Below are 25,928 nucleotides of genomic sequence, written 5' to 3'. Positions count from 1 at the left end.
GAACCCCACTAGTTTGGAGCCCTGCCATGTGGAGTGTGGGAGTACTTTTCCACCTGAGCTTTATCTAAAGACAAACACTGAGATTTTGTATTTGTGGCTTAAGTTTGATTATTACGGTTTGCACTATACAGTATGAGCTGCTGAAGGGAAACAGTGTCTCTCTTAGAAATTGTGTAAAGAAAATAAATAATTCTCAGAAAAGGCTCTTATATGGCTTCATTTAAAGAGTTAAAACTAATTAATATTTCATAGGAAAAACAAAGATTATAAAAGTCTAAGATCTGAATACAGAATTTCTTTTTAATCTAAGTTACAAATGTGCAGAAATAGATAGTGTCAGGAGGCTCAGCCCTGAAAGCAGTGAACTAAAAGACTAGCACACCAAAGTGCTTTTGCATAAAGTCAATTTCAAGTAAAGTAAATATGTATTTTAAGTCGATTAAATACACACTTTCAATCATTCAAGGAGAAGCACCCCTTGGTGTTAGTAAAATAACACTGTCCCACAAACAGTGGAGGTATAAACTGTATTCATGTGTATGTCAGCACAGAAGTGTGCAAATGGGTGATCTCAGTAGGCTGCAAAACCTGTCTCTAGTGCTCTACTGCAGGAGTGACTCTTGAGTCTGATGAGAAGGAGGTTTGAAGAAGGTTGACAGAGAAGACCAGGATCTTTAATCAGAACCTTAGGCACCCTCTTCCTGCTGTTCTGATGAGCCACATGTCCTCCCTCAGAGGTCACTTTACTGCTCCCTGTTCCACTGAGCAGATTAGATGCTCCTTCATATGTAATTCACACCTTTAATAACACACAGGTGCACACTCCCTGACAACTTGACTGATTTGTCTTGATGCTCTGTTGTGGTCTGGTGACTGTGATTTGTGTATTTATATGGTTATATGGTTAGATTATCCCCACAGTGACCTACTAAACAAGATTAATTTATACAGTGTATATTGTGATCAATTGTTTGTCATTGTATTTATATGTGTTTTTTATTTTCATTTTAATGTTTTGGATAATTAATCTACAGTTTATAGACCTAATGTATATTTAAAAGCTTTATAGAATTCATTTCAGCTACAACACAAGTCTCTTTTATTTGACCACACTCAAGGCCTGTTTAATTCCATTAATGATTCATTCATAAGCAGGTCAGAGGTCAGAAGAGCAGCAGACCACACTCAGTGGAGCTGATTATATTTTTGCGACCCTTATGACCTAATCAAAAGGATAATATAGCAAAGTTAAGTCATAGCACAGAGTGTATCAATAGTACCAACAGAGAATATGTAGTTTCATAAATACTCTCACTTGATTTTCTTCCCTCCTTTGGGATGAATTTATTTTGAGATTTTCCCAGCAGGGTTCCCATTATGCTGTGGGCAATTTTGAACAAAACAAACAATGTTGGTTTCATCTCCGTGAGCTGTTGGCTATAACAAAACCTAATTTTTAAAACCATGCACTGATCAGCCACAATACTGAAACCACTGACAGGTGACATGTGTAACATTGATCATTTCATTCCAGTACATAGTTCTGCTGAAAAACATTGGGCCCTGGTATTTACATGTTGTTACTTTAATATGTACAATCCACCGAAGCATTGTTGCCACTTTATAGCAACAAATAGCCCAAAGTGTGAAACCACCTCCATTTTAGTGAATTTCACTTATACTGAATTTGCTGCTGGCTGTTTGTGTTTTCTCTTTTACCACAGATGTACAGCCAGCAAGCAAGTGGATTACTTTTGAACCTGTAATCAAAGTGGGTCAAAGCATTAAAAACCCTTTGCTATAAATTTAATATAGTGTGGAAAATCCATTGCAGTCAAGCACTGCCTCAAGTCTTTTGACCCATAGGCATCAGCAGATGTTTTGTATCCTCTCCGGGGACTATAACCATGTTTAGCTGGTGCTTGCTCTAAGATCTTTCTGCCTTTAGTCTGCTTTCAGAAAATGATTGACCTACAAAATGTTAAGGTTGCTGATCATGTCAGCCAGTGGCGCCTCGTTCACATTTTTTTCCTTATGCGTCCAGTCCCCTTCATGAGCAGAACTGCAGAATATGACAAACGTGGTAAGCAATTACTGCCAGCAGTTCATATGCTAAACAAATCAATAGTTTTCTAAAAAATCAGCGAATGATGATGCAAAGTATAATCACTGTGCTATTGTAAGGAGCTTCTGGTGATATGCCTTATGCTAAAAATATGCAAAGACATCAAAAACTTCTGTCAAGAACTTTTGAGGCAAGGGTTTCTCTTATCTAATCCAATGCAAAATCGAATCAAAATAAGACTGGAGACTATAGACACGGCCAAATAGGATGATAATGAGTTCTTCTGGGCTGCAGCAGTATATTATCTGTGGCGTTCATTTAGCAAAAGAGCTCTACAGCCTCAGTCAACTTTGATACAAGCTCTTCTGCTTTTACATAATAAACTTGCTGCTATCATGCTGTGAGCCAAATTAATTGCATTTCACTTTGCTGTTTGTCAGCCCCACAAGGAGTTGCTCTGTGCTAAAGTCATTTAGTTATACACAACACTGTGTTTACCACAGGGCAAATAACAGCACCTGTGCTGCAAAAAGCAAAATGGGTAGATTAAAAAAAAGTTGTCCTAGAGGACAAAAAACATCTGTCGACGCGTGTTTTTAGACTCTTCCTTGTTAAAAATAAATAAATAAAAACCCAGTTTTGGATAAATTTCATCAAAATGAATCTCACAACAAAGTATTTTGGGTACTGTAGATGTAATGACATAAAAACTATTGCCAGATTTTAGTGACAATCCAATAGAAGTGGATATTTGTTCCAATGCATTGCATTAAGCATTCTTAAGCATATTACAGATGCCTTAGATGCAAATGCAGAAATAATAACGCAGTCGTAATCTTTTTTGAGCAAATATAAAAATTCAGAGACTGGTATTTTCCTCGGCATAATTAAAACGAAAATGAAAAAAAAAAAAAAAATCACACAAGGACAATCTGTCCACTTGTCTCAAAACTCTTCAATCTAGCTTTTCACCACCATTAACATTGTGCACATGACATCATAAATATGCTGTTTCAACCGTCGCCCCACCACCCACACACCAGTTTAAATACATGCATAACAACCTTTATGATATCAACATGTACAGCTCATAAAACAGGTAGATCCTTACATACACACAGAGGAACTGTGAGTTGATGAGTCACAATTACTGTATGAACTGATTGTACAATACTGAGGCAACCACTAGAGTAGACTAAAATGCACACCCACGCAGATAACCAGTCCAATATCCAAGTAAAAACACCTACATTGCACAGACACGATCAGATACACAAGAAACTCTCAAAAGAAACACTTGGTTTTAACTTCCCATATTTGTCACAGTTCACCCTGCCCACTTTTGAGTCATATTATGTGCAATGAGAGGCTCAACTAATGATTCGGCAGCTCTCTCAAGGCAGTCCAGTTCTACATTTTCATACTGCGCTAAAATCTGAGTAATCAAACCAGCTGAAGGACACAAAAAGACTGGATTAAAAAAGAAAACAAACTGACTTTTACCTACTGTAATATGATATGGTACATAGTTTCAAAACGGAAGTGAAGTGAAGTGTTACTCCTTATTTTAGAGCTAAGTGACAACACATCTGTATTCAAGTTATTCAGTATCTAACCAGCAATTCTCCTCTCATTTATGCCACCAACAAACACGAGGAATGGTATAAACAGCTGTAATGATGCCATCCTGAAATTTAGTATTTTTAGTATTAATTGGGCCATTTGAGAAAACTGATGTTTGGGAAATGAAAATGGAAGTGCATTAGTGGCTGTATTTATTTAGACTTTAGTAAAGTGGCTCCAGTAAAAAATATGCCACAATTTTGTTAGTAACAATATTTTAATCTTGTTCTTTTAATTCAATGTATTTGCAAAACCTCTCAGTTCATCCAGTGGCTAAATCCTTTCTTTCTTCCTTTAAGCTTGCTTTCTTCTGATTGGCTCTGCTTTACAAAGAAAATATATGAACAGCACGTCTGTGTGTGTTCACATTAGGGATATCATACAGAGCAAAGAGCAGAAACAGCTTTGCGAAACTGAGTGCTGGATTATTGGGGTTACTTGAGGTTACATACATGCAATGTCTTCCAATAATACAATGTTACAGTGTCTATATATAAAGCACAATAGGTCAACTTTAATATTGGCACAAATTGTGGAAAGCATGTGATAAATTGCTTTCACAAGCTGTCCACTACTGCCGATCTATTTGCTGACCCTGATGTCAAAATGGCAACTTCGGTGTCACCTGTTTCAGAACACATACACCAATAATAAGCATTTCAGTGTTTGGTTTTTACCTTGATCTTCAATGTCCAGATTCTTCATCATCCACTGTACAATTTCAGAACCTAAAATAGAAAAAAGCATATACATATGACTCACTTACATATCGAATATGCTCACGCTGTGCTGGAACACATTTTGCAGGAGATGCAAATGAAAGGGAAAACAATGAAACTCTTAACCCTAGTCAACCCTCCTCATCATCACAGTGCATACCAATTCCTCTCACCTTGCACCATGTAGGTGGGTAAAAGGTGATCCATTACCATTTTTTTTCTGTGTACCTCTCCAAGCTGGCTCTTTTTGTGTGACGTCCATAAACATAAATGACCAGAGAGATACAATTGGATAATGACGCCTATATTTTGTAGTATATTAAAATAATCTATCTGACATGAAGCGTCTTATACAGATTGTGACATGCGTGGCAGGATCTACAATGAGAACAGATCAGAATATTGTCTAAACAGTGAAAGAGGGTGTAAACGAGAGCACAAGAGCAAAAACCTGAGAATAAGTCAGAGGAAGATGCTGTGTGCCTATTTTAAACAGACTATTCTATCATCAACAACTGAAACAACTGAGTAATGCTCCTGGTTTGCAGCTGATTTGTGTATTCCTTTTGCCATTTTGCTGGAATGGACATCAAACTTTTTACATGATGGATGCTATTTAGCCTCTTCTCCATCTGAAAATGAATCACATTCAAATCTTAGAACAGCATCCTCCGTCCCCGGGCATTTTCACACCACAGTGCACCATGTGACTTTGGCACTTTGGCTAAATATATATTTTGCAAGCTATTATTACTGTCTGTCATACTGACAGGTGAAGGTGTGTGTGTGGAGACGAAAGCCACAGACGGCAGGGAAAAAAGGTGTGAAATGGAGACATGAGGGAATTCATGCAGGGAGACAGTCGAGCCCCGTGGCTGTCTCTCTGTCCATCAAGCTCCCTCTCTGTCTGTCTTCATTTTGTCTTGCACCCCTTTGCTTTTTGGAGCCGCATAACCAGATGAGATTTTCCATGGATTCACATCATTAATACAACCTCATTTTCACACTACCAAATTTGACCCACTTTCAAAGAGAGAGCTTAAATGTGATGTGTAAGATAATCCTCTGACAAGGCTGTTCTCTGAATTAATTAATATCATGACCATAGATTGGTCTGTGCTCTTCTGTATGTGTGTGTGTGTGTGTGTGTGTGTGTGTGTGTGTGTGTGTGTAGGTACAAATGTATGCATGCCTCAGAATAAGACAATAACATGAAAAAACAGCAAAAACTAAAGTTGTCTATTGTCAATCACCATGTTATTCTTAAAATAAATTATATATGAAGTATTGTTTAAATACTACAGCACACAGTTGCATTAACAGCTGACAATTAATACTTATACATAATAGAATGAAAATCTATATTAATTTATATACAGTATGAAAAGCATGAACTTAGTATTACCATAATTATTATTATTATTATCATTATTATTATTATCATTATTATTCAAAGCTGTAAAAATAATTTTACAGTGTACACTGAAGGCAAATATCTTCTAGACAAAATAAAATCAGAAAATCAATATAAAGCTGATACTTAAAGGATAAATAAAGGACAACAAATATTCTCAGGCTTTTGAATGAACTGTAAATGGTTCATGCCATAACATCCCTTTGAGAAAAAAAACAGAAATATGAAGTGTTTATTGACCTCTGTGATATGACATTTCTGAGCATCTATAGAAACATTTTCACCAGCAGCCAAACATTTTGTAAGCCATGGCTCTGTTGCTCACTTAAAGATATAAACACAACACCACCTTTCAGAGAATACAGCAAAAACACACTGAAAACACAAACACACACACACCTACATAGACATCTTGTATCACAGACATATCCAGCATCTTGATATGAAATAGTCAAGCAATCTATTGGAGTAGGTATCATGCACAACACAGAAAAAAATGGGGGGAAAATGTGTGAAAAATGCCAGTAAAAACAGAAAAAATTATTTTTAGGTCCAACTTTCTTTATGTAGCAGTGTTGTGTGAGTGTGTGATAGAAAAAGTGCTGTGTGGATGTGTACATCAAGGGGGGAATTTTTGGCTTGCAATATAAAACACTTTGAATTGTCTGTGATGCTATATAAATGCAATCGATTTACCTTTTCACCCTTCTATGAAAGCCTGCATGGGCAAATAGTTCAACAATACAAGGACTGCATTTTTCAATGTAAAGAAACACTTTGAGGATTTCATTTTATTATCCCATCAGAAAGTCCACAGACATCCCTGTAAGGGACAAGGCCAAAAACCAGTATTGAATTGCTTTGATCTTCTGTCTTCAGGCATCACTGTATTAAAAACTCTAGCAGTAACTATAAGAACTACAGTCTGTAGTCTTCAGTGGAGACACTTGCAGGATATGGCTAAAAGAATCAGGGGATACGGTGATAAATCTGCCCCTGTTCAGCATTAAAACTGAGCATAAAAATTCACTTTCTTAGCTTCAATATTCAATATGTTATTAACATATTATTTTTGTTGCCATATCATTGACAAAATAATATTATTTTGTTTCATTGACTTGGAAATAATTTAATCCTGTTTTTGTTTACATTTTACACATTGTGCTGGGGTGTGGTTTGTGGCTTATCTGTAGGGGAGGGGTGGAGCAGTGGGTTTAGGGTGTGGTGTCAGGGAAGGCAGACCACAACAGCTGATGACCACCGTCTAATCATGCCTTCCTTATTTGAGTAGGACAGCAGGACCTGACGGGGGAGCAGTGTGTGCTGTGCAGAGCCGATGGAAGCAGCTGGAAAGCTGCGCACAGAAAACATATTAAACACCTTTCAATGTGCAACGCCCTGTGTGTGCGTCCTAGGAAGTGGCATTTCTGAATCACGATTGACCCAACCAGTTGAGGCACTGGCCTGGATGGCGGCCGAGCTGCTGGCCATGCATCGGGAGCAGGCAGCGGTGCATCACTGTCGACTGGAACAGCTGCAGAACCAGTCTGGGCACCAGACAAAAATGTTGGAGATTCTGGTTGCTTGAGCTGGTTCCTCACCAGCATCGGCTCCAGTGACGTCCTTTCACCGCATGAGGGAGGGAGATGACCCACAGACCTTCGACAAGGTCTTTCAGGCCACGGCAGAAGCATGTTTCTGGCCAAAGGAGGAGTGAGCGCTGAGGTTGCTCCAAGTGCTTTCTGGCAAAGCCCCGGCAGCAGCTCTCAGCTTGACTGCAGCAGCAAGGAACAGCTTCAAAGATGTCTGCCAGGTGGTAGCCGACCACTGGGCCTCACACCTGGGGATTACACCAGGGGATCTCCTTTCACCTATGCTATCGTTCATGTCTCGCACACTAAAAGAGCCGTATGAATTACTGGACATTAAATCTGTTTGGACCAGCGCCTACCACCCTCAGACTGACGGGCTAGTGGAGTGGCTGAATAAAACTTTAAAACCTAAAGAAAACTGGCATGAATGTCCAAGCCCAGCTAAGATTCAATACGCTCTAGACCTAAAAGCTGAGCTATACACATTGGGGAGGTTATCAAAAGAGAATATGCCCGAAGTGCAAGAAACCACTTCTCTGTTGAGCCTGGTTAAATACAGAGATGAGGACTGAGGGGCCAAATTCCACCATTCCTGCCTACCCGATTGTGATAACCATTTCACACAGGCCAAGAGAGCAGATGTTGCTGCATTGCAACAGTGGTTTGAAGACGTGTTCTCCCCCCCTGCCCAGTCATACCATTCTTACAGAGCACCATTTTGAAACGCACTCTGGCATGACGGTGCATTCACAGCCCTGCAGGTTACCTGCACATAAGAGGCAAATTGTTCAGGGGGAATTTGCTGAAATGGTATAACTGGGAGTAATAGAAGACAGAGTGCGTGGAGTAGCCCCAGAGTTCTTGTGGTGAAGAAAGATGGGTCTATACAGTTCTTTGTTGATACTGCAAGGTGAATGAAGTGTTTGATACCTACCCAATCCCACAGGTTGACAAGCTCCTGGACCGGTTAAACAATGCTCATTTTTTTCACAACACTGGATTCAAACAAGGGCTACTGGCAGATTCCCTTGTGTGCAGAGTCCAAGGAAAAAAACGGCGAACCATTTGGGAGGCTGGCAGGTGTGTCAACAGATGGATAAAACGACTCCTATCGCATCCTGCCTGCATCTCAAGACCAAAAGGTGAGGCGGTTCTTGGGGCTGGTTTATCTACGTTACCACCACCAGTTTTGTGTCCAGCTTCACAGACCTGACCGGCCCCTTGACTGATCTCACCCAAAAGGGTGTCCCAGATTTGGAGCAGTGCCAGGCGGCATTCTTGCAGGTAAAGAATTCTTGCTCTACACTCCTAACTTTTCCCTTCCTTTTGTTTTGCAGACTGATGCCTCGAACAGAGGGCTGGGGCAGCTATGTCCCAGCAGATAAGGGGGGATTGACCTCCCTGTTCTATACATCAGCAAGAAACTGTCAGAGCGGGAGGCCAGGTACAGTACAGTGGAAAAAGAGTGCCTGGCCATCCAGTGAGCTGTTGACTCTCTTTGCTATTACCCTCTGTTTGGATCACGCCCGGCTACAGTGACTCCATCGCAAGAAGGATGCCAACACCTGGATCACCCGGTGGTATCTGGCTCTCCAGCCTTTTGTCCAAGGTGGTCCGTATTCATGGCAGACTTCCTCTCTCGCTTGCAAGGTGTGGTATCAGAGGAGGCTGACCAGAACAGCTGATGACCATTGTCTAATCATGCCTTCCCTATTTGAGTAGGATGCCAGGACCTGACGGGGGAGCTGTGTGTGGTTTGCAGAGCGCAGGGATGCAGCTGGAAAGCTGCGCAGAGGTATTTAAGGTATCAGTAAGGTATTTAATTACACTGTAAATAAATACCTTACAACATGCAACACTGTGTGCAGGGGTCCTTTATCCTGTCACACACATTATCCCAAATTTATTGAAAATCAGGTTGTATGCAATCATGCAGAGCAACAGAACTTGTGACCATATGTTGCAGTTCTATTCCATTCCATCCATCCATCCTCATCCGCTTTATCCAAGTCGGGTCGCTGGGGCAGCAGCCTAAGCAGAGAAGCCCAGACCTCCTCTCCAGCCACCTCCTCCAGCTCATCCGGGGAACACCAATGCGTTCCCAGGCCAGCCGAGAGATATAATCTCTCCAGCGTCCTGGGTCTGCCCAGGGCCTCCTCCGGTGGGACATGCCCGAACACCTCACCCAGGAGGCGCCCAGGGGCATCCTTGTCAGATGCCCGAACCACCTCAACTGGCTCCTTTTCGATGTGGAGGAGCAGCGGCTCTACTCTGAGCCCTCCCGGATGGCCGAACTTCTCACCCTATCTCTAAGGGAGAGGCCAGCCACCCTTCGGAGGAAGCTCATTTCTGCCGCTTGTATCCGCGATCTCGTTCTTTCGGTCACTACCCACAGCTCGTGGCCATAGGTGAGGGTCGGGACGAGATCGACCGGTAAATTGAGAGCCGCTTACACTCAGCTCCCTCTTCACCACGACGGACCGGTGCAGCGTCCGCATCACTGCAGCCGCAGCACCAATCCGCCTGTCGATCTCCGGCCCTTCTCCCATCACTCGCGAACAAGACCCCGAGATACTTGAACTCCTCCACTTGGGGCAGGAACTCATCCCCGACCCGGAGTGGGCACTCCACCCTTTTCCGGCTGAGAACCATGGCCTCAGATTTGGAGGTGCTGATCCTCATTCCTGCTGCTTCACACTCGGCTGCGAACCGTTCCAGTGCGAGCTGGAGGCCCCACCGATGAAGCCATCAGAACCACATCATCCGCAAAAAGCAGAGATGAGATTCTGAGGCCACCAAGTGGAAGCCCTCCGCCACTTGGCTGCGCCTAGAAATCCTGTCCATAAAAATTATGAACAGAATCGGTGATAAAGGGCAGCCCTGGCGGAGCCCATCACTCACCGGAAACAAGTCCGACTTATTGCCGGCAATGCGAACCAAACTCTTACAACGGTTGTATAGGGATCGAATGGCCCGTAGCAGTGGGCCAGACACCCCATACTCCCGCAACACCTCCCACAGGACACCCCGAGGGACACGGTCGAATGCCTTCTCCAAGTCCACAAAACACATGTAGACTGGTTGGGCAAACTCCCATGCACCCTCAAGTATCCTCGAGAGGATAAAGAGCTGGTCCAGTGTTCCGCGACCAGGACGAAAACCGCATTGTTCCTCCTGTATCCGAGGTTCGACTAACGGACGAACTCTCCTTTCCAGCACCCTGGCATAGACTTTCCCAGGGAGGCTGAGGAGTGTGATCCCCTGTAGTTGGAACACACCTCCGGTCTCCCCTCTTAAAGATGGGGACCACCACCCCGGTCTGCCAGTCCAGGGTACTGCCCCTGATCTCCACGCAACATTGTAGAGGCGTGTCAACCAGGACAGCCCTACAACGTCCAGAGCCTTCAGGAACTCGGGCGGACCTCATCAACACCAGGGGCTCTGCCACCGAGGAGTTGTTTAACTGCCTCAGTGACCTCGACCCCAGAAATTGGCGGGTCATTCCCTCATCCCCAGACTCTGCTTCCTCCTCGGAAGACGTGTCAGTGGGATTAAGGAGGTCCTCAAGTATTCCTTCCACCGCCTGACAATTTTCTCAGTCGACGTCAGCAGCGCACCGCCAGCACTATACACAGTGCAGGTAGAGCACCGCTTTCCCCTCCTGAGACGCCTGACGGTTTGCCAGAATCTCTTCGAGGCAGTCCGAAAGTCTTTTTCCATGGCCTCTCCGAACTCCTCCCACACCCGAGTTTTTGCTTCAGCCACTGCCCGAGCCGCATTCCGCTTGGCCTGTCGATACCTGTCAGCTGCCTCTGGAGTCCCACAGGCTAACCAAGCCCGATAGGACTCCTTCTTCAGCCTGGTGGCTCCCTTCACCTCTGGTGTCCACCATTTGGTTCGGGATTACCACCACGGCAGGCACCAACCACCTTGCGGCCGCAGCTCAATGCAGCAGCCCGGCAATGGAGACGCTGAACATGGTCCATTCGGACTCAATGTCCCCCGTCTCCCTCGGAATGTTGTTGAAGCTCTGCCGGAGGTGTGCGTTGAAGATCTCGCGGACTGGGGCCTCTGCTAGACGTTCCCAGCACACCCTCACTACGCGTTTAGGTGCACCGGGTCTGTCCAGCGTCCTCCCCCGCCACCTGATCCAACTCACCACCAGGTGGTGATCAGTTGACAGCTCAGCCCCTCTCTTTACCCGAGTGTCCAGAACATATGGTCGCAAGTCTGGTGATACGATTACAAAATCGATCATCGACCTGCGGCCTAGAGCATCCTGGTGCCACGTGCACTTATGGACATTCCTATTCCATTCCTGCAGATGTAACTGGTAAAGCTGCTTGCTAGCTGTGCTGTTTGCATATTTTATACAGAATTATGCAATTATATAGGCCAGGTCTAAAATTAATCAATACAGCTTCACACTCTGTATGGAAGACTTGTCATGTGATGACTGCTAGTGCTCTTTTTAAAGCCCGAAATATCTATTGATATTTCAGGTGTTTCTTGCTTAAGTTAGCTATTTAAATTCATGTGCCTGTGTTCATTTACTGCTGCTCACTGTTAAAACATTTTTAGATCTCTTCACATGTCACTGTTGGTTGTATGCACAAAACCTCTGAGACTTCTGGCAAAACCAAACAGTGCATTCAGATCACAAAAACAGCCAGTTATAATGAAAACATTTTTAAGCAATAGTTATATTATAGTAATACTGTACCAAATATGCACAGTAATATTACCACCATCACCACAACAAGATCTCTCACCCCCTTACCCTCCCAACTCTGAAATTACTGTCAGTCAATAAATGGGAGAAGAGAAGAGAAGAGAAGAGAAGAGAAGAGAAGAGAAGAGAAGAGAAGAGAAGAGAAGAGAAGAGAAGAGAAGACTCACCTGAAAAAACACTGGGAATCTTGGTTAGAAAACTTTTCACTGTTCTGATGGGGATGCCATTTTTCTCATCCTGCATGCGTGCTATTACTTCCTCCATCTGCACAAGACAGGGACAGTGGAAGAGAAGGGAGAGTGAGTACTTTCCGTGAACTTGTATTAGTAAGTGGAGGTTGTGTGTGAGCAAGAGAGAAAGAGGTACAACAGATACAAACATGTTTCTGTGTGGTTCAGCCACGTCTCCAGGGGACAGAGAGTGAGGCGAGAAAGTTAGTGACTAACCATCACAGCTGTCAGATTTCTGCCTCTCCTTTGACAAATCTCTCTGATGTGTGTCATTTGTCACATAAAAGCACCAGTAAGCTTCACTTATTGGATTCTGCAGTTTATATTGAATTTTGGAGTTCTAGCAGTGAATTTTTATTATTATTATCCATTGCATTATATTTATGTTCTCAAACCACCACATACTTGAACTCGGCAGAACAAAGACAAACATTAGAAATAATATCAGTATTGTAAAATACATTGTATTGTCTTCAGCATTAATATTACATTAAAATAAGACCCAAAACCCGTACTAAGAAGTGACAAAAACAGGTGTACAGCCACACACTGGCACACATGCAAACACACAAACATTTGCACACATGGCAAAGATCGAAATGCACTGGGAGTTGTCTCGAGGGCCTGGCAGGGCAACAAAAGGCAGACATGTTTCCAAGAACACCCAGAAGGGAGCAAAGCAGAGCAGAGCATAGTGCTGACACGTCACCACAATCGGATGCCAAGCTACCTCCCTAAACTCTTCCCTCAGTGTAAAAATATACACATGGAAAATATGTAGGTAGAAATCAACACATTTTATTTGGTCCACACAAACAGGTACAAGCCGAGCATAATTTTCAGTTGTAGTGATTCTCTCAAGGTTTGTCCACTTTAACAAAGACATAACTCTACTATTTAATAATGACATTATTTGTAAAATGTATGAATAGTGTGATTGCATTAAAAAGCTGCCACTTTTTTAAACCTCTCTCGACTGCAAACCTATATTGTGACTATATCGCAGTAATACTGCAAACAGGAAGACATGCAGTGTACATAACTTGCATGTTTTTTGAACCAATAATGTTTTAGATTTTAATTAAGAATCTTTCATTTTAATAAATAATGGACTTAATTTTAATAAAAAGTTTATTTTAATCAAGCAGCAGACTTCCAAGCTGAACAATCAAGTCAGAAGCACCAAAAACTGCTGATTTTCTAGTCATTGAGCCAATCGTCGTAGACTCCTGTTAAAATATCCAACTTTACAGGATCAAAATGAAGGATTTCAGCATGGTAGAAAAATGCTTTCACATTTATAGGTCATGACATTCATTACTCATTAAATTGTACCTCTTCACTATGTGTGTGCTCTATGTGTCTATTTCAGTGGATTATCTGCTTAATATTATGGCTTGTTTTGTTGTCCAGACTGTCCAAGACCTTTGTTCAGTTTTGGTGAATTCTAGTATCATCTTAGCCCAGTAATTAGCACTAACTGGCCAATAAATGGTAAATGGTAAATGGCCTGTATTTGTATAGCGCTTTACTAGTCCCTAAGGACCCCAAAGCGCTTTACACAACCAGTCATCCACCCATTCACACACTGGTGATGGCAAGCTACATTGTAGTGTGTCTTTGCAAAAAGCACACCTACTAAGTTTATGAATATGGTTCACTTCTGAAGCATCAAAAAAGCTAAAACGCTACTGTTAAATGCATCTTTTATAGTACTGTTGTGATTATAACCTTTGTCTTTTTTGCTTCTAACTTACCCATTCACACAGGTGCAGGCAGTGAAAACACCAGTCATTATATGCATATCCTATAAGATGAAGTTGTCCTTCTCAATAGATATGCAGAGCACCTTAAGTTAAATATATTTTGCTGCTATTGTCTTTTTCCCAAAAACTATGCTGCAAATGAAAGCTCCAAAGTGTTTCTACGGTAATTTTATTTTCAGTGTTTTTTTTGTATTCAAGCAAATCTAACTTTGTGTTTGGTGTTTTGACATGACAATAACTGTGCGCTACACTGAAGGGTTGTGTTGTTCTTGCAGGTCTGACTTCATCGCTCATCTCCTTCAATTTAATTTCCTCTCCATCTTTTATATAACACACACATACAGTATGACTTATCAGCTCAGCTCATGAGGGAAAGTCAACACAATATGAATAAATCCAACTGCATTTCATATAGATGTGGGTTTTGTTTAGGTGAAAATGGATTTCTTGGCCATATTAAGTGAGAAAGAAACTGTTTTGATTATGTACAAGCTATGTTAACGTTTTTTTGTTTGACAGCTAGCTGTGAATACATAATTATATGATAAAGACCCGTGGCTAAAATTCTGAATATGAAAATGATCAAAATTAGTGATTACAAGCGAACTGATAATGATAGAGCATGTGCAAATACTAAAGAGCCACCAGATTAGTCTGGATTGAGACACCTAGAAATGAAAATAAAAATAAAAACGGGAGTGAAATGCATATTTCTGTCTGTTTTGTTAATCTCTTGCTCCCCCAGTACTATGTGAATTACCTGTAGCACTAAAATGCAGTTCTAAAAACATCTTTAATCTCTCACACATTAACAAGATCTTACCTTAAAAAAACCTCTACCTTAACTGCTCCTGGCAATCCTCCTTGAATTTCTGTTGTTTGTTGTTGGATTTTAGTTTTTCTCACATATGAATAATGTCTGAGACACCACACGAGTTTGTATAAATAGCAATGTTACACCAATTGCATGCCAATCTTCTCCCCGACAGGAGTCCACAGTCCAATACCCCACAATCTAATCTGAAATATAATATTTTATTTTAATTAAACGGTCAATGCTGCAATCAGTAACTTTCACTACTTGTATTCCTCTTTCATGACTACTAGTTATTTGGAAATTTAAGGATGTGAATGTCTAAATCAAAGGCAGGTAAAGCAAACTGATAGAAATGGTGGAAGCTCTACCACAAAAAGACTTTAGTGTTCAGAATATATATTGTTCACTATTACGATCAACAGCCATGCAGAAGAGTGTGAAAAGTAAGGGGAGGGGGTAGTAAAAGTAAAACAGCAACCCCCTTGTGAGACTTTATTGAATTTATTTTTAACATTCAGAGACTGGAACAGTCAGAACACCTACAGCCTCTCGGTGACCACTTTCAATCACCGGGCAATTACAGGGTTTCCTCTGCAAATAGCAACTACGTCACTACTTGTCACTACATCACTATTTGTGTAGTAACTACACAATAGTAACTATGTCATTATTTCCGTCAAGTCTAGGAGCTTGTGGCTGGACTATGAATGCAAACAAACTGCGATAGATACAATTTTCACAATTTTATCACAATAAATTTATAAACAGTTCATTTTTTATTATGACAAATATATTTCATGTAACTGCTATCTTGACCCCATTCGGTCATAAACTAATAGCGGACCGATTCCATGTTACATCGAGATGTCGCCACTTTGATGCAACAAATTCGCTTTGAAGACAGCAACTGACTGCGAGTGGTTACAGACTTGCTCCCTGTCTCCAAAGCAACCATTTCAAAGGCAACAAGATTGCAAGTATATTGCACATGGTTGCAGTAATTTTGGTCATGTCTAGTGGGTCTGTAGAATAACAAAATGCTCAATGTCATTCACTGTGCTTTTAAGTAGATTTTAAGTAGATTTGGTACAGCGTTCAGGCTTGATTTAGAAAATCTTTCTAAATTAATCCAAAATGCATTTAGTTCATCCCTTTGGAGCAATTGTACTTTACAGTGGCAACCTGTCTCAGTCTCACTACCTTTCTCTGAGAGTTGGATGGTACTGTGAGCCACAGAGCAAACAAGGACAACAGCAACAGTGATCAATACTTCACACACTCTCCCTCCTATCTCTGCAAACCGCCTACACATGGTAAAATGCCACCAGCGTGAATATTCAGGATCTAAAGCTCTTGGAGTCGGGATGCTCTCAGGCTTCATGTTGCGAGGAAGAGACGAAAGTCGTTTCCACAAGAGAGAAGGAGAGGGAGCAAGAGCCTCTCTATCTCTCTCTTTCTCTGTCCCCCACCCATCCACCCACCCAGAGCTGTCTGACTGTGTCTCTGCAGCCTCTTAACAGATAAGAGTGAGTGTTTTGGCTGCACAGTGTGAATCATTGAATAATGATGGCACAGGACTCAGTACGTATGAAGTGACTAACAAAAGCTCCGGATATAAGCACATACTGAGCTTCAGCACAGGGCTTCAAGCACTTCAAAGACTATCACGGAGGGTACTCAGGGTGCAATCAGAATGTTTTGAAGCACCATTTTCAGCAAAAAACATTTCAAACTGGGTTTGTAAATCAATGCTGCCCTCTTAGATTTCTTTTAGCCACTCTTAAATGCAGCAAGCCCACTTATGAGATGGGCTATTCCTAAGAATAGCAAGTAAATAAAAGAATCATTGATTAAAAGGTTATATAGTAAGCACATCAGCGAGGTGTCCATTAAACTATGTTATTGAGTGTCTTAAGAAATTTTGAAAAAGCTGTTTTGCTGTCGAGATGGGGAATGTTCACCGTTCATTTATAGAAACAGCAACTGTGATTCGGTCTTTTACAACAAGGTTTATCAAGTGAACCTTGGAATTCTTACCTACATGTAACTGTAAAATAATTTACAAACAGAAAAATAAATACAGAACATTATTTAGTCTAGGTGTTTTGAAACGTTTTACAGTTCAGTGACTGGATGCATTTTGGAGTGATGAAGCACCCCTGTGGGAATTAACAAACATGGCTTGAAAATTGCTGTCAGCAACTATCATCTTAACATTTGAAGCAAATTTTCTAAATATGAGTCACAGTTCACTCATTTTTGGATTATTGTACAACCTATAGGCTGCAGAAAGTGGTATCACACTTTAACACATGATTGCTATTCATCTAGAGGTTGACCTAGATTTAAACCTCTGCACTCAATGAACTTAAACTTATTTTTCAGACATTCTTAATGGGCACATTATTACCTACATAAACTTTACATTAAACAATAAAATTACTAGCTTCCTAGCTGTGCTGCTGAGGACATTAAAAGCACTCCTATTCTTCTTTTTCTCCTCTTGGTCTTGCTGTCCCTGTTGTGATGGGTGACTCTTGCTGCACCAGATGCACGAGGTGAATAGTATTATCTTGACAGTGTTATCTGAGGACAAGGAACGATTCCTCTGAAGTACATCACTTTCACATCATGAGAGGTTGCATTCGTACAGACTGCACAGGCATTCTCATCATAATATGTCACACAGCGCACACAACAATTATCAATCATATTGCAAGGCCATATGCTCACAGAGAATTCAGAGATATGCACAACAGACATTATTAAAGCTTATGAACACAGAAGTTGGGGATTATTTTATTTTAAGCGCAGCATCAAAACAGGTGGATTACCCAGTCAGAGTCTGGCTGCCTAAGGCGGCAGGAGAGCAGACTGAAATGAACCTGTGGCTATATAGCATGACAGGTCTACTAGATAAAACAATCTCTGCAGTTGGTTGATCTCATTTCCTTCTGAACTGAAGTCCTTGGATCCATGAATGAGGCAGAACCTGTGGTGGAGGCTCAGAGATAATAGTTCTATTTTTTCCCTCCACAAGCAGCAGTAGTTTACTAAAACTCCAACATATAACAATACAGTAGATCCAAGGTCAAAAGGCATTATCGTAATGATTTTATCACTTGGAACCAAAATGCTCAAGTTCACATTTTCTTTCCTTTTATTTATTTATTTAGATTTTTTTAAATAAGCTCACTATTTCGCAAAAAAACCTCTCAAAGTTGTCAACAGAATTGGATCAACTCTCCTGGACAGGTTGATGCATTTATACACTGAATGAATGTACAAATCCCATGTGGAGGATAAGAAGATAAAGGCAGTGTGCTGTAAACAGTTTCTCAAAGACAAGCAATGGGAAGCATCAACTAACAGGGACAAAACATCGTTGTGGTTCAATGCAAACAAAGTTTGTAAAAAGCTTTACACTGTACTGCAGCAGCAGCACACCATTTGGGCATTCAAAATAAAATGACCCTGCAGATAGGTGAGGAAAGTTATTGAGCTCGTGCTGCCAAGGTTGTTGAATAGATGCAATGAATCTTAAGTCTCTCTGAGGTTACCATATGAGTTACCACAGCAACACAGTCTGGGACCGCTATCACAAAGACAACTTTGGCGCACTGCCACCACTCATTCAGAGAGAAAGAAAGACGGTGGATGGGGGAAGAGTGCATGTGGTGGACAAAGGCGAGTGCACTTTGCATGAAACATTATGTCTTTGTTGTTATTTGTAATTCCACAACTTTTTGGCGGTATGGTAAATTGTCGTTTCATTATTACTTACAAAACTATTAATGTCATTATAAACTTATATATAAGGTCCTCCGTTATTCATTCAAGGTAAATGTTTGCCCACTTACCAGCAGGGCTGTTGAGTAATATGGTGGCAAACACTGAGTTTTAGTTTTTATTTTATTTTTTGACCAACAAAACAAAACAGTTTATACTGCCTTAAAATCGAGAAATCCAAAAATCATCATTGTGGTTTACTCATCACTGTGTTATGAACATGTACAATAAAAACAGGACTGCCTAAAATGCAATACAAAAGAACAGCCATTGCATTGATACCCACTATTCACTCATAATAATGTGTGGACAGTTCAGTAAAAGCATGATCAATAAAAACATGTCCAAAATAATAGATTTTATTTATTTGGTCCACATAGGCAATTTAACATTTTTGTATTTATCAAAGCAGAAAGGCTCGGGAATTGTCTCGCTAATATGCAGAATTCAATATTTGTTCACTAGCATTGCAGTGTTACTACACATCATCAACGAATAATTTTGTTTAAGAAAAGAGGCCGCAGAAATTATTTATTTTTTTCACTAACTGTCTAAATGGAGTAATTATTTTAGCACTATGTGGCACCCACAGAGAAAAAGATCACATCGATCATCAAACACTTAGGGTTATAAAGTGGAAAAGCCCTAATATGTAATCCAAGAAAAACAGGGAGACACCCCAACAACACTAAATTCTCTGCACTGGTAACAGATGGTCATGTTGGGTTTGCTTTGCTCACTCTAATCTTGCATAAAGCAGCCTGATTTGAATTTCATTCAGTTTTAAATATTTTCTCAGCCCTTGTCTTAGGTTTCTTTCTAATGCCTATTTTACATTTTTATTTTCCCTTGCCTATCTTTCTGTATTCAGTCATCCCTTCAATTTTCATAGGCGTGTTGATGGGAGATTTCACATGGAGCATGAACAACAGTCTGTTTCACAGCAGGCCAAGATCACATAGCATGAGGAACAGATGCCCAGGTGAGAACACTGCCTGGAGTGAAGGCAATTAATCCGAGCTGAAGGTATATTTCTGTTCTCTGTAAGGCACATTCTGCAAATCACTGATTAGTCATTTAACAACATCTGGAGTTTGGTGCTTGATAAGCTTTGCTTTCGGTTGTATTCATCAATACAGCTCTGTCTCTGTGTACACAATCAGGCTCCATTGAGCCATCAGTCATATGTGAGCATCTGTTTCCTCAAATGTCCCTTCACTCCTTCCAACTTTCGAATGTTCTCTAGCGCTGAACATTTGTTTCCTCTGCCTTCTTTATTCTTTGCTGTGTATTATCGGCAATAAAATCAGCAGAACACACAATGCAGAGAAGTGGAGGATGCAAAGTTCATAGCAAAATTCATTGCCATTTGCTGTTGCAGTGTTTATGAGATGAAATGAGAATTATTCCTGCTCGGTTTCTGTTGTCACTTTTAATATTAATGTGCATCAAAATGTGCCATTTGGTGGTGTACAGCTTTGTCCATTTTTTCCATAATGAGAACCGTGATAAGAAAAACCATTGTGAAAGCTCGTCCTTACAGCGGCAGTATTATCATGAGCGAACCCTGGTCGACAGTGACGCACAGACAGTTTTTTAAAACATACTTTGATTTGTTTGGGTGTTTACGAATGGTTGTTGTACACAAAGATTTCACCTCAGTATTGAAATGCTCCTTGGGGTGTGACAGGGAGCCTTTTAACGGCTTGATCTGATTTAGTTTGATTTGCTAATGGATGAAAGTGAGACTGTTGTTTGCAAGCAAACAAGTAGATCTTTGATTCCCTATGTGGTGTTATCGACTTAAGGCTACCTGAGTGGCGTGTTGTGATGGCTTCTGTGTGCTTAAATATAGTACCTTTTTCTGTTCTGAGCACTAGTTGTGAGCCAAATTTTGTTTAAAAGGATAACACTGTGAATAATTCATTATGACTCAGTGGATTGAACTAAATCAAATCACTTGAATTCTGCACTGTGCCATGCTTAAATGTGCCCTGCAGAGTGATCTTGTAAATAAACAAAAGTCAGGTTTGCATGAAAGTGTTGCCCACCAAAATGTGTGCATGTGTTTGGGTACTTAAAGTTTAATAAGTGTGTTGAACTCTGCAGGTCCATATTTACTATATAGGTTTTTGTTTTTTTTTACTATTGTTTACAAGGTTACTAGCTAGCTGCCTTCCTCTTCTGTGTCTTTGCAGGTGCATTGCTGTATGCAAGCATGTTACCACCACCTGCACATCAGCATAACCATGTGAAACCACAGGTAGGATGTCCCTGTTCGCAGAAGCACATTTGAATACACAGTAACAGAAAAGGTCAAAACTAAAGAAACTTTAATGCAGAGTCAACTTTTCTAATGTTTCTCTCTAATGTTATATTTGCGTATCAATTAAAAATAACTGAAGAATTTCATTTACACTGATAATGTTGCTTTGGGTAATGAAAAGTGTACCAAAGAAAAGCCAGCAGTTTAAAATAAATGAAAAATGAAAGCTAGGATAAAAGGTATTTTCTGATTTTCTTTTTTCCCCCCTCACAACTACCCAAGTGGTGAATTATGCCATGAAGTGGGAATGAATTGAATTGTCAATTACAGAAGTTTACAGATAATGGGTGACATAGACACCCACTATGCAACACAGGGCGGTGAGCGAAGGGAGGGGGCGTTCTGGCACGAGTCAGCCATTTGACATGCATCAGACAGTGCATAAATCCTGCTTTAATCCGTTCAAGGAGTGACTGCAAGTCCACTTTGTATGATTCATTTCATGTCCTAAATGACAAACAGCTTCTCACCAAACCTTCGAGTTTGTCTGTTTTAAAATAGCTTAAATCACTTTTTTCTTGACAAGACTGGAAGACATGCAAAAAGAAAATAGCATGTTTTGAGACCACTTAAGTCTCACAGCCACAACTTAAGTGCGGTTCAATCAAGCCATTATTATTTATATGTCTTGCCATCATCATGACATCTATACACAATGCTTAACATATGAAGGGTGTACTAATCAATTTTAGTATAGCCTTTTTGTTATAGTTGGCTTCCAAAACTCCTGTAAAAGGTGCTTTTGGGGTGTCATTTCATTCTTTTTACTCACAAAATGAACAAGTGTTGCTTACATCATGCATCCATTTGCTTATCCACCTAGGGTGGCAGGTGGCTGGAGCACATCTCAGCATTAGATGAGAGGTAGGGGTACTCCCAGGACAGGCTGCCAGTCCAAAGCCAGGCTCACATACAGAGACAAACAAACACTCATGCTGACATCCACACCTACAGCTAATTTAGAATCACCAATTAACCTAACACGTCTTTGAAGTGTGGGAGGAAACTGGAGCAACTGGAGAGAACTCATGCAGGCACAGGAGGAAAATGCCACCGCCAAGAACCCACGTCCCAAAGCACTCGACCCAAGGGAAACACTGTAGGATACTCAGAAACCAACTTCAGTAGATATTCCCAGGTTTAAATAACATCACAGTAAGTGGTGCTTTCCTCTAATCAGGTGTAGGAGGTCTTTGAGTGAAAGAGAGAATTGCCAATCGCATGTTGTAGGCTATACCTGTTTGACATTTGTCAAGCTAATCTATCCATGACCTTGCCAGTCCACACTGAGCAAAGTAAAAGTATGGATAATTTTAAAAAGTAATAATATGCATAATTTTGGAGGGTTAATAATTTTGGTTTAACTGTTAAAGTTACCATTCCATGAAACTAAAGTAGCCCAGGCATTTTGTTTTTAGTAAAAGCATGACCGTTTGCAGTACACCATCTATATCATCAAATGTATTTAATGTACTACTTCTCCACTCTTTCCTTCCTTACTGGAAGTGTAAAACTCATTGCTAAAGGATTCCTGTACAGCAACAGAAGCACCCGTTTCTGTTTTGTCATCTGGTTTGATGGACAGATGGTATTATCAAGATTTCATTTCCAATGCTTTCCAGATGGTTGCCAGCTGATACTTGCATTCATAATTCCCTTCTGCAAAGTATTTTCATTTACTTGTTTACAAGTCATGGCCTCTTTCCTTCCCAAAAACTGTCTCTTGCATATGGCTATAGAAAGATCTTTAGTATTTTCCTTGACTCCTCAACATCTCCCTCCCGAAGGGACGACCATCTACTAGAGAGAAAGAGATGCACATTGAATGATGGATAAAAGACAAGCAGCCAGTGATGCCTTTCTTCCTTTGACATTGCTACACTTAATGCAGTCCTTTGGCCGCCAGCAGGGTTTTCTGCCATCTCATGCTTTATGCAACCAGAGCACATTTTAGAATAATATAAAATTCCAGAAAGACCACAATGTATACTTAGGTTTCAGGGAACACTGAAGTTCTACGTCATGACTTTTTCACAATGAAATATTAATTTTTAATTTTACCATTGCTGTAACTGATGCTTGAAGGATGTGACGGTTGTTGCTTGTTAGATTAAAATGAAATAATTGAGAAGTTATTATGGTAACTAAGCATAAAACCATACTAGAAACTTTACCAATATTTCTAATGATGTGTTATTATTATAATTGTATCTATTTATCTGTCACAGTTAAATAAACATATTTGTATTAAAGGATTTAAAATCAGTATAAACATCAGATGATTATCAGCTGTGCAGCTCAGTGTTTTAGCATTACTACCTGCAAATTTGCTGGTTTTGGTTCACTCTTACAAACCTAAAGCAAGTGACTGAAACATTTAGGAGCAAAGGAAGTGCAAAAGAAAAAGCTTCACATTAGCTGGGTGAAGAAAAACAGGGCCTAAAATTAATGCCAATGTCTGTATGTTTTTACTATAAAGTTTTAAAAAATCTGTCTCTAATATCCTTCATGTAGACATCAGTATACTTCTAAACTGAGAAAGTTGGGAAGTTATGCTACAGTACTTTCACTATATGTCTGTTAAAATAACATTTAATGCAATAAAATGCTACAAAGTGATTCCCTGTATCTTGTTTTTGCGCTGTAGTAGTGAATAAAGTTACACTGGCAGCCACCGTAGTAATTATAGCAGCATGCTAATTTTAGCATTAGTGGTAGTATTGATTTTGTTGTAGGCTGGCGTAACATCTCGGTCAGTAAGTGGCGACCTTACTATAAAACAGCTTGCACTTTTATTTGCTCATAAGCAACAAACTTAAGCTTCAGCATTTTTCCAGTACAACTGACCCCGGGCTCACACATCAGTGCAGTATTACTTCAGTTTTTACTGTAGTTAATTTTCTCCTTAATCTCATCACTGTTATGCATTGCTTTTGAGTTATTAGCTCAACCTTCTTCACTTTTCTGTACTATTTAGTTGACTCCGTTTCCTTTCTGTTTGTCTCTGAATCTACTACAACACGGTGTTCCTGGATGGTGGTGGGATAGTGTTCCGGGGCAAGGCCTCGCTCTCTCTCTAACTCGCACTCTCACTGTCTCTCTCTCACTCTCATCTTCTTGGTGGGCGGGCAGTGGGCGCGATGACTAAGCCAAGGTTAGGCATGTGCTAGAACATAATCCACTGAAACCCAATATCCCTCCTGCCCACCTACCATGATTTCATCACTTAAACAGCAACTGTGTGCTATCATAAATTAGCAGATAAATGAAGAAGAAAGCTGCATTACTTTCAGATGGACTGTGCAAAAGTTTTCCAAGACTAAAGCGTTGCTGATCAGCCTAACACAATTACATATGCAAAGCTATGTTTTGGTAAAATAATAACAATAGCTTTTAAATTGGTTTACAATAGGTTTTACTAGACGTTGCTGTGATTCCAGCACTTCTTTGTGGTAGGAAATTAGCAGTTCTTGGCAATAAGAAAATTCATACTTAGGTGCATTTAATAATCTTGCTTTCAATTTTGATGATTAAACAGGACAGTCTGGCCATGAGAATTTGGTAGTGTTAAATGAAATCACCCCTTCTTCATCAAGGAAAGCCATTAACAGGGTCCACTTAAGGAGTCTGAGCTCCAGGGATCATGTTTAGACCAAACAGAAGGACAAGGGAAAAAAGAGGAAAGGGATGAGAGAAAAACAGAGAAGGGGAAACAGGAAGGGAGGCTGGGTATGGAAACAGAACTGCGCTGGGAATAGAAAAGAAGGGAGGATGCTTTCTATTTTTAGGTCTAGATAACATGAGAGAGAGAAGAGGCATCACCCCCTCTCCCTCTATCCCCTCATTTCCCACATTCCTCCTTGGCACGTGCAACAGACACTCAGGACGGCTCTATGTGCCTCGAATACCAATAAGAGAGAAGCAGCTGGATACTGGCAGGCTGACATTCTTCTGCCTTCTCCTGTCTGCAGAACAGAGACAAGACAAGGGCTGGGTGTCTGACAGGACACACACATGCACACTTCAGAGGACACACCAGTCAGGATAGGCAATAAACCAATAAGGGCAGACTGTTTGACGCAAGTGACACTTGAACTATTTAGCAATGAAGATTGTAGATGATAGGCTTTGTTGAGGATTTCAAACTGAAGACAGAAATTTGTGGAGTATTTCAAACTGTCATCAGGTACAAACCATTAGTGTGGTGACAGGCAGAAAGATATAAGCTATGGAACCTCACTAAATCAAAATGAGGTACCATTAAAACCACTGGTAGGTAATGTATGAGAATTGGCGTTGATGTTGTCAGGTTTTCAGATAAGTGCACGAAAAGGGATGCTGCAAACAAGAACACAGAAAAAATGCCTCCGTTGATACATTCATGCAGGACAGCTGCCTTAATGCCAAACCTTGTCATCCACACCCTCTCACTTGTTCCAGCTTATTCATGTACACACTAGGCTCCACTGGCACAGGCAAAGGCAAGCTAAAAATCAACAAATCAAGTCAGTCCAGTCCAAGGAACAGTTCCCTTGATATCCAAATGCATTGTTAAATCTGACCTTGTCTTTTTTCCTTCTGCTTAAAGTTATAATTAAAAGAAAACATCTTTTGTCCAGCACAGACATTGTTATATCAATATCCAAACACTGACTTACAGACTGAGTGAAAAGGAGAAAATATGATATACGCTGTGTTCTGTTATCAGTAAAGGAGAAAGGATGCTGTTATTGCTGCTTTTATCAAGTGAAAGTAGCAATAACAGCATAAAATAGATTTTTTTTAAATACATGCGGCCGCTAGTGCTACCTATCAGCCTCCTAGTAGTCACACCTGTGGTATCAGTTAAAAAAAT

The 25,928-nt window shown here is 40.6% G+C and overlaps 1 protein-coding gene across 4 annotated transcripts in view; it reads right to left on the bottom strand.

The window, feature by feature from the left end:
- rgs7a (regulator of G protein signaling 7a) overlaps positions 1-25,928 on the bottom strand; it is a 54,980-nt gene that overhangs the window by 14,993 nt on the left and 14,059 nt on the right. For all 4 annotated transcript variants that reach the window (XM_031742213.2, XM_031742214.2, XM_031742216.2 and 1 more), the window contains exons 3-4: positions 12,313-12,409; positions 4,366-4,416 (exon numbers count right to left, since the gene is read on the bottom strand). In XM_031742213.2, the coding sequence (XP_031598073.1) occupies positions 4,366-4,416; positions 12,313-12,409 (148 nt within the window). The remainder of the gene's footprint in view (positions 1-4,365; positions 4,417-12,312; positions 12,410-25,928) is intronic.

This window comes from Oreochromis aureus, linkage group 13 (assembly GCF_013358895.1).
Source record: "Oreochromis aureus strain Israel breed Guangdong linkage group 13, ZZ_aureus, whole genome shotgun sequence".
NCBI lineage: Eukaryota > Metazoa > Chordata > Actinopteri > Cichliformes > Cichlidae > Oreochromis > Oreochromis aureus.
Note: the sequence above shows the minus strand (reverse complement) of the source record. Positions and strands in the feature narration are given on the sequence as shown.